This window comes from Meles meles, chromosome 4 (assembly GCF_922984935.1).
Source record: "Meles meles chromosome 4, mMelMel3.1 paternal haplotype, whole genome shotgun sequence".
Lineage (NCBI taxonomy): Eukaryota > Metazoa > Chordata > Mammalia > Carnivora > Mustelidae > Meles > Meles meles.
The window spans coordinates 39253706-39269240 of record NC_060069.1 but is presented as its reverse complement, the minus strand read 5'-3'; the positions used below and the strand labels follow the sequence as shown (position 1 = coordinate 39269240).

Below are 15535 nucleotides of genomic sequence, written 5' to 3'. Positions count from 1 at the left end.
AGATTACAAGTAGGCAGAGAGGCAGGCAGAGAGAGAGGAAGGGAAGCAGGCTCCCCACTGAGCAGATATCCCGATGCAGGGCTGGATCCCAGGACCTTGGAATCATGATCTGAGCTGAAGGCAGAGGCTTAACCCACTGAGCCACCCAGGCGCCCCCATACTAGCTTTATAAATGATTCTTCCACTATCTTTATATGTTTGCTTTTACCAGTGAGATTTTTTTCTTTCCTAAATTTCTTCTAGTTATGACCTTTAACTGCTTAAAGAAGTCCCTTTAATGTTTCTTATTAGTCTGCTTTTAGTGGTGATGAACTCTTTAACTTTTGTTTGTCTGAGGAACTCTTGATGTCTCCTATTCTGAATGGTAATCTTGCTGGATACTCTTGGTTGTGTAGGTTTTTCCATTCAGAACTTTCAGTACATCATACAACTCCCTTCTGGTCTGCAAAGTTTCTGCTAAAATTCAGCCATATAGTTGTTCCCTTGTTACATAATTAGTTTATGTCTTGCTGCTTTTAAGATTCTCTCTTGGGGCACCTGGATGGCTCAATTCTTAAGCATCTGCCTTCAGTTCAGGTCATGATCCCAGGGTCCTGGGATCAAGCCATGCATTGGGCTCCTTGCTCAGCCGGAAGCCTGCTTCTCCCTCTCCCTCTGCCTGCTGGTCCCCCTGCTTGTACTCTCTCTCTAGCAAATAAATAAAATCTTTAAAAAAAAATTCTCTCTTTAATTTTTTACTTTTTAATTATTATGTGTCTTGACGCAGACTTCCTTGGGTTAATCTTGTTAATCTCTGCTTCCTGGGCATGGATGTCTGTTTATTTCTTCAGGTTAGGGAAATTTTTAGCTACTATTTCTTTTTTCTTTTTTTTTTTTTTTTAAAGATTTTATTTATTTATTTGACAGACAGAGATCACAAGTAGGCAGAGAGGCAGGCAGAGAGAGAGGAAGGGAAGCAGGCTCCCTGCCGAGCAGAGAGCCTGACACAGGACCCTGGGATCATGACCTGAGCCGAAGGCAGAGGCTTTAACCCACTGAGCCACGCAGGTCCCCCTCAGCTACTATTTCTTCAGATAAGTCTTCTACCCCTTGCTCTGACCCTATTCCTTCTGAGCCCCTAATATGCAAATGTTAGTACATTTGATGTTGTCCCAGAAGTCCTTTAAATTATTCTAATTTTTTCAAGTTCTTCATTCTTTTTGCTATTAAACTTAGGTAATTTCCACTACACAGTCTTCCAGATTGCTGATTGGTTCTTCTGCATTATCTCCCTTTGATTTCCTTCTAGTTTATTTTTCATTTCATTTATTGTATTCTTTAGCTCTGATTGGTTCTGTTTTTTTTTTTTATATTTTCTTTGTCTTTGTAGAAGTTCTCACTGTGTTTATCCATTCTTATCCCAAGTTTAGTGAGCATTTTTATGACCATTACATTGAATTCTTTATATGATAGATTGTTCATCTGCATTTCGTGTAGTTCTTCTTCTAAAGAGTTTTCTTGTTCTTTCTTTTGGGCCATATTCCTCTGTCTCCTCATTTGTCTGACTTACTGTATTTGCTTCTATGTATCAGGTCGATCAATTCCTGGTCTTGAAAGGGTAGCCTTATGTAGAAGGCACTCTAGAGGGCCCAGAAGCACAGTCCTTACCAGGTCACCAAAACCAGGTGCTGCAGGGGTATTCCCTGTATGGGCTTCATTCTCTCACATTTTATGATCGGGCTGCAACTCTTGTGGGCACACTGGTAGGTGGGGCTGTCTACAGCTCCCTCTGCCAGCCAATTTGGATGGGTGCTGATCCAGGCCAATGCTTCCACTGAATGCAGTGAATGTCAGAAATGGAACATACCAGTACTACCATTCCCAGAGAAAGTCCCTATAGATCCCTGGCCCTCCAGCACACAGCCTAAAATCAGTCAGTCAATTTCCTTTACATATGGCTGAGGCACTTTTTTAAACTGCTGCTTTTGTGCTGCTTCTCAGAGCAATTAAATTTGCGCCTGGGACCTTTTAAGAACAGAGTCTTGGTTTCTTATAGCCTACCTACTGTCCCAGAATTAAGCCCCACTGATTTTCAAAGCTGGACATTATGGGCACTTCTTCAGGTGCATGTCCTAGGGCAGGGTTGTCTGATGTGGAGTTTGAACCTCTGTGTCTGTGGTATCTCTCCCCCTCAGACGTTTAACAACTGAACCACCCAGGTGCTCCCCCCTTTTCTTTTTTCCAGTTTTACTAATAACTTTACTTAAATTAGACATAGGAACTTCTGTACTGAGACAATATAAAACAAAAGCCACACATTTCCTTGTGTAAAGCTATATTGTATGGTAACTAGAATACTGTTCAGTGCAGTGGATAGAATTAAACAGTACAGTAGTACTGCACCAACTACTGCACCAGTAGTCTGTCCCAACCAGATTGCATCTCTGTCCCTTCTGTTCTTCTCAGTGTGGCTTTTTCTTTATATCTTTAGCTGCAGAATAACTAATCTTTAGGTTGTTTCCAGAGAGAGTTGCTCTTACTTAGTTGAAGCCTTGTTGAAGCCTGGGGAAGGAGGTGAACTTAGGGTCCTCTTGTTCCACCCACTTGCTTCTCTGACTGTTTCTTTTACTCCTGCTTTCATTCTTGTCATGAAAACACATTTCTGAGTACCAGTACTCCAATAACTAGATGTACTTTCAAAGCAAAGGACATATGTAAGACAAACATCGAATGGAATAAATACACAATCCTATTCACTTGATAAAACTTTTTTTGTGGGCCAAGCCTACAGAGAGAGGCAATGATAGTCAATTATTTAACCCTTAAAATAAAAAATTGCCTTAATTGTTAATAAGTTATGGTAAAAACATTATGAATTCATAAAGATTTTAGTATGTTCACCTGAGTTTTATCAATAAGTATGGGATGGATAGATATGGTCATTTAGATAGAACACAGTTTGTCATTTATTTATTTGAAATGGACCAAAACTGAAATACTAAAGACATGGCCCAATTTTTTTATATGACTGACCCATCCAGATTCTTAGAGCAATGAAAAGAATAAAACACACACATATACACACACATGCACACAAATAAATGACTTAGCTCCTCGTCATTTAAGATGAAATAGAGCTATCTCAGAGGTGATTTTTTTCATGCAGCCTTAAACTTAAAGCTAAATTTTCGTTCACTAAAGTGAAACTTGCATATTCCAGAAGTCAGTTTTTTAAGAGAACTAAAACTAGTCTTTAATAACTGTAATAACTGCAGCTGCATTTGTCAGTTATAAAAATATTTATTACACTAAACTAAAATTTAGATTTAAGTCATTGATGAAAGTTTCCTTTAGGGAAGTTAGATTATTAATATGGGGCATGAGTTTTGTTGTTTTTTGTTTGGTTTGTTTTGTTTTTTAAAACAAGCGTTTTAAGATATATTTCAATTGCCTAATATGTGCCAGAGGCAATGCTGGGTATTGGGAGAGTTAAACAGACTAAATTTTGTATCCCCCCTCAGCAACTTTGGGCTGAATGACTGTGGGCAAGATGCCTAACCTCTCTCTGCCTTAAATTTCCCATCTATTTAATGGGGATAATTGTCTGTGTGCCTCCCAAGATTAAAATAATATAAAGGTTTTTCTTTTTCTTTTTTTTTTTTAGCATATTACCTCGAACTTAGAAAAGATGATAGTGGGGAAAATGCATATGGCACATTTTTTGCCTTTCAAGGTTTACAAATCTAGTTAGACAAATAGATATGTTAAATAAATTGTACTTGTGAGAGGCAGTTATAATCCATTACAGCATTACTCAAAGTTCACTGTGTATCCTACAATGTATTTATTTTAAAACATTTTTAAAAGGATTTCTTTGGTCAAATAAATGTGGGAAATGATGAATACTTTGAGAGTCACAATGTATATTATTCTATTAAAAAATCTGAGATGTTTGGGACGCCTGGGTGGCTCAGTTGGTTAAGCTGCTGCCTTCGGCTCAGGTCATGATCCCGGCTTCCTGGGATCGAGTCCCGCATCGGGCTCCTTGCTCAGCAGGGAGCCTGCTTCTCCCTCTGCCTCTGCTGCCACTCTGCCTGCCTGCTTTCCACTCTCTCTCTCTGCCTCTCTGCCTACTTGTGATCTCTGTCTGTCAAATAAATAAATAAAATTTTAAAAAAAGAAGTATATCTATGGAGTCTAATTAATGTTCCACTATTTTAAAATAGAAATTCCATTACTTTATGTAACAAAACCAGTCCAGTTATAAATATTTCCATTAAAATTATTTTCCATTAATTTTTCTTTAAAGATTTTATTTATTTATTTGACAGAGATCACAAAGAGGCAGAGAGGCAGGAAGGTGGGGGAGAGCAGACTCCCTGCTGAGCAGAGACCCAGATGCGGGGCTCCATCCCAGGACCCTGGAATCATGATCTGAGCTGAAGGCAGAGGCTTTAACCCACTGAGCCACCCAGATGCCCCTTCCATTACATTTTAGCCGTGAAGCCAAAATTATTTAAATATCACATTATAATTAGTTTGCTTTTTCCAGTATTTTGAGTTTGAAGTTTTAGGGTAGATTGAAGTATAGATTTAACCTTTGGGTTCTCTTTATTAATTCATTATTTTTTTAAATTTCAGTTTGCTCAGGCTTCACCAACTTTTCTAGTTGAAATAGTTTATGCAAATTTTTCTTGTTTGCTTTACAACTTGGCTTTCTGCAAAGGTTATTTCTGTCTTTTTGTGGTCAGGTCGTTATCTCAGAGTAATTTTTCCCTCCCATGTTTTTTTTTTTGAGGGGTGGGCGGTGTGGGTAGGAACTACCCACCACTCATAATTATGGGCCCAGTTTCATCAGAGCTTTTTAAATTCCAGCAAGAGGCACTCTTGTGTAGTCACACCTTTACTAATGCACTTTCTTGGGGGTTTCTTTTTTTATATTTTATGATGCATAAGATGCCTTTTGAGCTGCCTTTTTTTTAAACCCAAAGTATGGTTACATTAGTTTCAGGTATACAGCATAATGATTCAATGATTTTATACTTATGCTATGCTCACCACAAGTATAGCTACTGTACTGTCGCTATGTAATGCTATTACAATACTGTATTCCCTGTGCTATACCTTTCATCCCCATTACTTGCTCATGATATAACTAGAAGTCTGTACTTCCCACTCCCTTTCACCCATTTTGCCCATCTCCTCACCACTTGGGGGTTTCTTTTTTACTGAATCATTTTTTTATGGTCAGAAACTTTATTTTCTGATATGTGCCAACCAAGGTCTAACAGCTATACCAATTACCTTTGGGAAACCTCACAACTACCTCCCTTTATCATAGGGCTGATATTTTGGTGTCTTTTTTTTTTTTTTTTAATTTTATTTATTTGACAGACAGAGATCACAAGCAGGCAGAGAGAGAGGAGAAAGCAGGCTTCCCGCGAAGCAGAGAGCCCGATGTGGGGCTCGATCCCAGGACCCTGGGATCATGACCTGAGCTGAGGGCAGAGGCTTTAACCCACTGAGCCACCCAGGCGCCCTGATATTTTGGTGTCTTAATTGTACTTGTTTCATTTTGTAGGTGAAGAAAAAAATTTTCCCTCTACCATATTTTAGGTTCACTCCCTGGAAATTAGACTGACAAAAAAAAGGGGGAAAAACAATTAACAAAACACAAATGGTTTATTAATGTGTGCAGTGCACATGATGCAGAAGAAACCTCACATGATGAGTACCTCAAATGACTAGATAGAACTTGGGCTTGTATAGCATCTTAACAAAGAATAATAAATTCATAAAGAAGTGACAGATAAAAAGAAAAGGATTTTTGACTTCCAAAGTCAGGAAATTATGGAAAAGTAAATATATTTGGGAAACTAATGGGATTTGTGAGTTATTTGTCTAGGTCCATCTTGGCACCAACTTTCCATCTTCTTCATGGCCTTGAGAAGGAGGATTTATGGCAGTCTTCATTTCTGAGACATTTCTGCTCTTGTCCAATAAGGGCAGCTCTGGGAAGGCTCTTTCTACATTTGGATACTCATTTGCCTCCAGCTCAAAATAATCTTTATGCCAGAGTGACATATTCTGCTACACTTTAGCTTCTCCTTGAAATTGAGCTTCTGAAGGGCAGGCCATGTTTCTTCTCTGTTTCCCTGAATCGCAGTACCAAGCAGGCAACAGTCACTTAGATAAATGTTTGTTGAGTTAATGAATAGAGCCCGTCAACTCTTTTGGCAGTCAACTCATATGGTACTTCCCCAGTTCATACTTAGTATTCTCCAGCAAAGGAATTCCTAGAGACTTTCTGATGTCTTGGTAGTAGATAGTTTGGTCAACTCCCTCTTTGATGGTAAAGATTCATCTGATCACTCATTTCCTTTTCTGAAATGCTCACATATGCTAGATGGTCAAATGCCTAGTCTTTCTTAGAAAGAGACCATTAAATGAATGCTGTTAATTTTTCAGTGATTAAAGAAACTCTTTAACTAGAACTACAGATTACCTAACTACTAGAAACTAACTAAAATATTCCTAAGTGGGGGGGAAACATTCAAATTCAAAATCACATGAATTCCTAATAAATGTTTTCAAACATGAAATTAAAGCATGTGACTCCAGAAACACACATGACTATAATTTATAGTCATTTCAATCTCTGAACCTCACTTTTCTACTGTATTTCTATTTGCATTTTACTTCTGCCTGCATGCTCCATAGTCCTTTAATTTTTGCCATTATTTTATAGCCTGCATTTTTTCCCAGACCCAGTTTTCTGACAGATTGTGTCTTAGCAATACACTTTCAATGATTACTATGTTTCTTATACTAATTGTAAATTTAAAATAATGATAATGCAATATTAGACATTATAAATCTATAACCAATTAGGTAATTTAAAAGGAGATTTTGTTTTAGGGCCAACTGTTCTGTTTTACCCTCTGTAGATAGGTAAAGTTTAAAACATCCTAACCTATGTGCTCTATACAATCCAGAATTTTGCAGGGAGAGTTCTATAGGAGAGGCAGGTTCCCATCAGCCTTCTTTGAGAATATAAAGTCCCCTTATTTCATTTCCAACTCTTTGGAAGAGGAAGAGAAATTTAGAAACTATATGGCTAGCCCTATATCCTCTCTAGAACCTCTTCTCCTTTTGGCACACATACACTTTGAGGTCTTCTCTACCTTTCTGTAATGGGGTAAGAAAGATATTTTCTATAACTGTACCATTTTGAAGTCTACCTATCTGCAAAGATATGGCCAAGTTCCTCATTTTTTGGCAGTTTAATTCTGGGAAAAGAATCTGAGAGCAAATGCTCTTGAGTGAGATAAGCAAATTAAGTCTATAGAACTAAAATAAACAATGTATTCTTCTCTTTTTTTCTTATCCTTTTTGGTTTCTTTTTCTGTGGATATCTGAAAGCATTTTGAGTATATTCACTATAGACTAATACTTGTGATCTTCTTACATAGTAATATAGGAAGTAGGTAAAAATAGCTAAGGAGAAATTTTTGTTGAATGAGAGTAGGTAATATACAAATGCCCGTTAAATAATTTTTTGTGGCCACATGAAAATTTTCATAATTAGTTCTAATTATGAAATAATTAATAGTTACTAGTCCATAACTGAAAAATAGGTAAACATGAAGAAGAAAGAAATCAGGAGGGTCACCTGGGTGGCTCAGCGGGTTAAAGCCTCTGCCTTCGGCTCAGGTCATGATCCCAGGGTCCTGGTATCGAGCCCCACATTGGCCTCTCTGCTCGGCAGGGAGCCTGCTTCCTCCTCTCTCTCTGCCTGCCTCTCTGCCTACTTGTGATCTCTGTCTGTCAAATAAATAAATAAAATCTTTAAAAAAAAAAAAACTATTAAAAAAAAAAAGAAAGAAAAAATCAGGGATGCCTGGGTGGCTCAGCGGGTTGAAGCCTCTGCCTTCAGCTCAGGTCATGATCTCAGGGTCCTGGGATCAAGCCCTGCATCGGGCTCTGCTCGGCGAGGAACCTGCTTCCTCTCTCTCTGCCTGCCTCTGCCTGCTTGTGATCTCTGTCTGTCTATATAAATAAATAAAATCTTTACTCTGTCTGTCTATATAAATAAATAAAATCTTTAAAAATCATTCATAATCATTCTATGCAACAAAAATCACTGTTGAAATTTTATTATTTTTTGACCAGTTATTTTTTTATGTACATGATACATATTTGGATGTCTTCTATATCCTGATTTTATTTTCACTTGACATTAGATTTGGGTATTTTCCCAATTTGCTAAATATTTTTTGAAATTTTTACTTTTTTATGGTTCATAGAATCCTGTCCAGTGAATGAATCAATAATTTATTTATCCATTTCCCTATTGTGGGGCATACAGTTTGTTTTCAGCTTGTTACTGTTGTAACAAGTCTACATGTATATAATTGCTAGTGAGGTTAATCATCTTTTCATATACTTCTTGAGTGGGTATATCATTTATGAAAAAATTGTGTATAAGGTATTTAATGTTTCTATCACAGATCTAAACGAACCAAGATGTTACTAAAGATAAATAAGCAGAAAGAAGAAGAGCACCGCAGATTACAGTTGCAGCTTCAAAGACAGAGAGCCATGAGATTGTCCCGAGAATTACGGCTGCGTATGCTTGAAATAGTTCATCCAGGTGAGTGGCAATGTCAATTTTAGAAGTGTAAAAATGCTTAAAGTATTTTAATGAACCAGATTTCCCATTACCTCATGATTTTACCCTTCTCAGGTAAATGTTATTAAATCTCGAGTCAAAAAAAAAGTTATTATTTTTTTTTATTAAGGCCTATTTGTTGATGATGAGCAGTCTCTCCACTAGTTTTCTAATCTTTCAGATAAATTAGTGAAACATAGAAATATATGCTTAAAGATTCAGCTTTCAGAAACATAAAGAATCCCTGTGATCTTAAGGAGTTAGAATATTGCTACATTCTGGAATCAGATCTGTACTGATACCCCAGTATAAACCTTGTGACATCTTGCCACTTTTGATGCAGTAAGATGAAATTAATATTATAGTCTAGGAATCTGAATGGTTTGAAGATTCTTTTTTTGTTCTTCCCCTTCCCCTCCTACCACCCATCCTCAGTGTTCTTACCTAACCTCTTATTTCTCTTTTTTTCCCTTAAGTATAGATGTTTCCCAGGGTTCCATCTTGACCTCTCTCATGTTACTCTTCCTCCGGTATCCTATCCATAACTACAGCTTCACCTACCAACTGAGTGCTTAACACACTCAAATCTTGTTTGCATCTTCACCTTCCCAAGCTCTAAACCAGCACTTCCTTTTTTTTTTTTTTTAAGATTTTATTTATTTATTTGAGAGAGAGAAAGTACACATTAGCATACTAGTAGAAGGGAGGGGCAGAGGAAGAGGGAGAACAGACTACTTGGTGAGCAGGGAGCCCAATATGGGTCTGTCTCCCAAGACCCTGGGATCATGACCTCAGCCGAAGGCAGACACTTAACCAACTGAACCACCTAGGCACCCCTAAACCAGCACTTTTTACAAAATGAAATGTTCTTTATCTGCACTGTCAAATATGGTTCCTACTGGCTAGACATGACCATTGAGTACTTGAAATGTGGCTAGTGCACACAAGCACATGAATTTTTAATTTTAGTTAATTTAAATTAAAGTAGCCATTTGTAGTTAGTGTCTACTATGTTGGAAAGCACAGTTCTGTAGCCAGCTCCCTATTGGATAGCTTTACTTAGATATCCACAGGCATCCCCCAAACTAGTCATTACCCACCCACCACCCATTTCCTCTCCCTGAATTCCCCATCTTAGGTAGTAGCACCAGCAATATACTCAGTTTCCCATCTGTGAGACATCCTAGAGTTTTCTCTTTCACATTCAGTACCTCCCAGAAAGTAAAAAGAAAGTCACCTGGAGTCATCTGTAGACTTAAGAGAAATTTGGAAGTACACAGTCGTTAACATACATGCATCTTGCCTTTCCCTCTCGTGGTATGGATTGAATTCCTAACCATGTACTTGTGATTCTTTTTTCCGAATACTCTTGCTATTGGATTTTTAACCCTTTCTCATTCCTTTGTCACAAAAATTATATGAATCTTTTCTCCAAAGAACATGCATAATCTGGGAAAGCTTTTGGAGTTTTTTGTTTCTACTATCTTAGAACCACTGTAAAATAATAAACTTGGGGAAATTAATGAACGGTATTTAAAGAAACATAAAAAGACTGAAAGATTATTGTTATTATCATTATCCTGATTCCAGAACTTGAAAAAGCATAGCAGTTGAGTATGTTGTAATAGTGTCTGTCATCTCTTTAGGTCAGGTGGAAAAATATAATCGGGAAATAGAAGAGAAATCAGCATTGATTATCCAGAAACACTGGAGAGGGTACAGGGAAAGGAAAAATTTTCACCAACAGAGGCCATCTCTCACGGAGTATAAAGCAGCTGTCATACTTCAGAGAGCAGTGAGTCTAATGTAGTAAAAAGATTACTGGATTAGAAGGCAAAAACATGAATTCAAACCTAACCTTGTATATACCTGCTGTAAAGTTGTGGTCTAGTCACTTAGGTTTTCTGAGTCTTAGTTTCTTTCCCTATAAGATAAGAACCTCCTTACCACTGGACTAACTGATTTAGATACTCAGTCCTGTACGTCATTTATCACAGTGCAGTGTTATTTGTTAATTTTTTTTCTTTCTTTCTTGGGCTGTGACTGCCTCAGGGATAAGGAACTAAGTCTTACCTATTGTTGTCAGCTCTCAGCGTGTGCTTGTTGTATGATTGGATGTTTACCCTACCTTTTTACTCAGTTTTTATGTAAATGTCATGACCCAATTTATGGAAAAGTACTTTGTAAATTACAAAGCCCATACCTGGATCACTATAATTCTTGAATTATAGAGTGGTGTTCTTAATAATTTTTCTGGGTTTTAGTAATATTTATTGCCTTGTAAAAGCTTAGCACACAAGGCTACTTATTTCATTTAATGACCATCTGTTACTCACTTATGCCTGTTAACTTTCATATTAGGATTTCAGGTCCTATAGCATTTTAAGTCCTTTATTGTTGAACTTTGGATTAATTTCAGTTTTTCACAGTGATAGATTTTGAATAGTCTCTTTGTTAATTCTCTGATTAACATTTTACAAAGATTATTGAAAGCCATTCAAAATATAGGATAGAGTAAGTACTACAGAAATAGGAAGAGATTTGTCTGCTCCGTCCTTCTTCCTCATGCTTTTTCTGGTGATGTGAGGCTATATGTGCAAAAAACAGTCCTGTACCATCATCAAGTCACACCTATACCTGCATTTTACCCTCAGCTAAACAGGGCCATCTAAGGATTAACCCATGGATACCAGTGTTGGACATACTTCTTTTAAAGGAACCCTTGGGTCCTTTCTAATACCTTTACCTCATGGCTACGTTTCTTTTTTTTTTTTCTTTTTTAAAGATTTTATTTATTTATTTGACAGAGAGAGATCACAGGTAGGGAGAGAGGCAAGCAGAGAGAGTGAGAGGGAAGCAGGCTCCCTGCCGAGCAGAGAGCCCGATGCGGGACTCGATCCCAGGACCCTGAGATCATGACCTGAGCCGAAGGCAGTGGCCCAAACCACCGAGCCACCCAGGCGCCCCATGGCTACGTTTCTTAAATTGGAATTACTACCTTGCCTATTTAGATAAGCTCAAAATTTTATGAAAGGGTCCTCTACTCTCAAGTGAGATACCCCAGTTTGTCCACCATTCCTTAAATAAGCACAGGGGTCATTATAGGAGGATATCTTAAGGCTATGAAGACAAAGTTATTTTGGCTTTCACACTTTTCTTTGGCATAAGAGGAAAAAGATTAGTCACATCTGTCTCATCTCTCTCCTACCCAAAAGGAAAATGGGTCTCCATTTTAAGTACAAAAAGGGATGGGTCAAGGTCATGTTTTTAGTCTTTGCAACTCACTGCTAAAAAATAATGGTGAAGTCAATGCAAAGCTAGCCAAAAGTAGAAAGGTAAGAAGAAGATTTCTTTCAAAGAGGGAAAAGAGAAACAAAAATTAATGAAGTATAGAGGGGGAAGAAAAATGAAAATAGTAGAAAAAATTGAAATAAGGCAATCAGTGGTCAGTAAATGACACATTTTGCTACATTTGAAGCATCCGTTTCTAAGACATACTATAGACCTGCATATAGACTGTGTCCAATACAGTACCCACTAACTGTATGTGACTACTTGAGTACTTGATGTGTAGCTAGTCGAAATTGAAATGTGCTATGTGAAATGCCCACCACATTTTGAAGACTTAATATGGGAGTGTGGAATACTTTATTATTATTTTTCATATTGAATACATGTTGAATAATTTACATGTATTTACATATATTGAGTTATAATGTATTTATCTAACCCAGTATATGCAAAATATTAATTTCACCTGTTTTTGCCTTTTTTATGTGGCTACTAGGAAATTTAAAATTACACATGTAACTTCCATTATATTTCTTTTTTGTACTGCAATTGATCTTGGTGAGAAAGAAAAAGGAATAATAAATTAGTTTCAGTGAAAGTAGTAGGAATATCATTTCATTGAACTTGTCCCTTAGAAGGAACTGGTTTTATAAGAGACTATGGACTCTGAAATACAACCTGAGGGTTTTGAAGGGTCAGGGGTGGGAGGTTGGGGGAACAGGTGGTGGGTAATAGGGAGGGCACGTTTTGCATGGAGGACTGGGTGTTGTGCAAAAACAATGAATACTGTTACGCTGAAAAAATTAAAAAAAAAAAACAAAAAGAAGGAATTAGTTTTTAGTATTTTTGGCAGGAAACTGGAACAAAGATGAAAACTGTTGTTTACCTTTCTCCCTCCCTTATTTTGTGCAAAAGCAGAGGCATTTTTTTCCTCATGTAGTTAGAAATTGGAAAAAAAAAAAAAACCCTTTGTAAACTTGCTAATTTCAAATTATACATCCTTAGCATAGACAACTTGGAGTTCTCTGTGGTGGCATAGTGTTGAAAGTAGATTTGAAGAATTGGCTGCATTTTCCCTTTTTTTTTTTTTTTAAGATTTTATTTATTTATTTGACAGAGAGAGATCACAAGTAGGCAGAGAGGCAGGCAGAGAGAGAGAGAAGGAAGCAGGCTCCCTGCTGAGCAGAGAGCCTCATGCGGGACTCGATCCCAGGACCCTGAGATCATGACCTGAGCCGAAGGCAGCGGCTTAACCCACTGAGCCACCCAGGTGCCCTGCCTTTTCCCTTTTAATGCTTCAGGATTTTCTTCTCTTGCTTTCTCATCTCTTAAGGTCAGAGGGAAGGTGATTGTTGCTGGTGTCTAATCTCTAGGGCCAGAATGATGGCAATTCTTGCTACTTTATTATAGCAGAAAAGTATTATCGCATTATTATACATATCCATCATAGACCACAAAAACATTAGTAAAACAAACCATTAACAGTTAAGAATATTAAAAATGGGGAGAGGAATTTAATTTTAGAGACTTCTGAAATGACAAAGAATGAAGTAAAGGCCCAGGTGGGCTTTTTTGATACAGAGACAAAGATTCCTCTGTTCTGGTACCTTAATTCTGAAGTTCACAGCATAGCATGATAAGCCAAAGGTGGTGCTAAAAGCAGGAGGTAGAGGAGAGAGAGAAAGAGAAACAAGGAAGAAGAATCAGGTGAAGGGAAGAATACAAGGAAAGGAGAGGGTCTCTCAACAGGAAGATGCAAGCACAGTTGAAGGCTCTAGTAACATACTAAAATAGGGGTATTAGGGAAATTTTATAAACTGAGTGAGAAGACCTCCAGCCCTGTTGTTCTAGCCCCCTGTCCCCATAGGTCCCAGTGTGCTGTCAGCTGGGCTTATCTCCTGCAAACAGTAGGTTGAGAGTATTTTCTTTGAGAAATCTGAGAAGAATGTTATAAGTACACTCACAATGGGGTACTTCAAAAAAACAATTCAGTTCAGTAGTTCTGTATTGAAGTATTGTAGAAAAACCTTACCCACCTGCCCAGAATTTCTAAATACCTTAGAGCTTACTTTTAAATATTAGTTCAAAGTATCATTGGATATCTGAGAAAAGCTGAGCCCAGAAGAAACAGAATAAAACTACTTGGTGGAAATAGAAACATTCCAGAGATAGGAAACTTTTTATAAAATCTATTATTTCCTCAGAACTAAGAGAGGATAATGCATGAAACAAAACCAAGATGCTATATAAAAGGAAACAAATAGAATAAACATTGGCAGAAGAAAAAATGAAAGATGTAATAAAAGAACTAGGGTGGAAAAGTTTGGGAAATCCAGAGAGCAGGGCAAAAGAAAAGATAACCAGCCCAGGAGGTCAAACATTCAAACATTTGAGACAAGGAACAGAAAAAAACCTGAGAGGAAATAAAATAATTCAACATTTCCCAGAACTGAACGTTATGAGTTTTAGGTTAAAAGGACTGGCTGAATGTTTAATGTAAGGATAGAAACACACCCACATTTATTGTACATTACTATGAAATACATTGGTGACACATATACTTCTCAGTAGCAATATTGGAAGCTAAAATGTATTGGGGTAAGGCTGTTACATATTTGAGGGAAAATGATTTCCAACTAGAATTCTACATGCAACCACTGGTTTAAGGTAAGGATAGACTAAAGACATTTTCATGTGTCACAAAGTCTTTAAAAAGAAAAAGTAACCCAAGAAAAAAAGGACAATGTGGAATATAGGAAAATTAAAGGAAAGATGAAAAGTAGTCATCTAAATGCTGGTGAATAGGGATCTCAGGATGATACCTATGTGTCAGGCATAAAGATGAGTCAGTCCAGATTTCAGCAGGCCAGAAAGCTCCAGAAGATGTATGTCTAAGAAAATAAATTTCATAGAATGTCTGATGTATTTTAATGTATTAAGCATTAGGACAGTTTAGATACATAATCAGTGATAAGTGCATAGAAAAGTAAGCACAGGAAAACAACAGTCTTATTAATTCTAGAGAAAATAAAAAATGTGCAAGAAAGGAAATGTAAATCATATGCTATATGGTTCAAAATTGAATGGCCTGTATGTAGTCATAATTATGTAAACACTGAACATTGATTTAACTAAATTTGTAATAATATTGGATGTTTGGGGATACAGAAAGTATGTGGGAGGGCATGCAGTAAAAGAGAGTCTTGTATAACTTTATACAAGAAAGTCAATAGATAATACCTATACACATCAAAAGAAAAACCTGAAAGAGTTAAAGTTGTCTTTGAGGGAGGGGCCAGAGAATTCTGGGGTTTTTTGGTAAAACTTTAAAAACTGAAACTTTATTTTATTAAAAATTTTTTTTTAAGATTTTACATATTTATTTGACACAGAGAGAGAGAAGCGAGAGAGGGAACACAAGCAGGGGGAGTGGGAGAGGGAGAAGCAGGCTTCCCACTGAACCAGGAGCCCGATGTGGGACTCAATCCCAGGACTCTGGAATCATGACCCGAGTCGAAGGCAGCCGCTAAACTGACTGAGCCACCCAGGGGCCCCAAAAAACTGACACTTTAAACAATAGAATTACATCAATGA

At 37.3% G+C, this 15535-nt stretch overlaps 1 protein-coding gene across 1 annotated transcript in view; it reads left to right on the top strand.

The window, feature by feature from the left end:
- Window positions 1-15535, top strand: part of IQCB1 (IQ motif containing B1) — a 69366-nt gene that overhangs the window by 39356 nt on the left and 14475 nt on the right. Inside the window, exons 11-12 of the mRNA XM_046001988.1 lie at window positions 8490-8632; window positions 10297-10445. Of these exons, the coding sequence (XP_045857944.1) occupies window positions 8490-8632; window positions 10297-10445 (292 nt within the window). The remainder of the gene's footprint in view (window positions 1-8489; window positions 8633-10296; window positions 10446-15535) is intronic.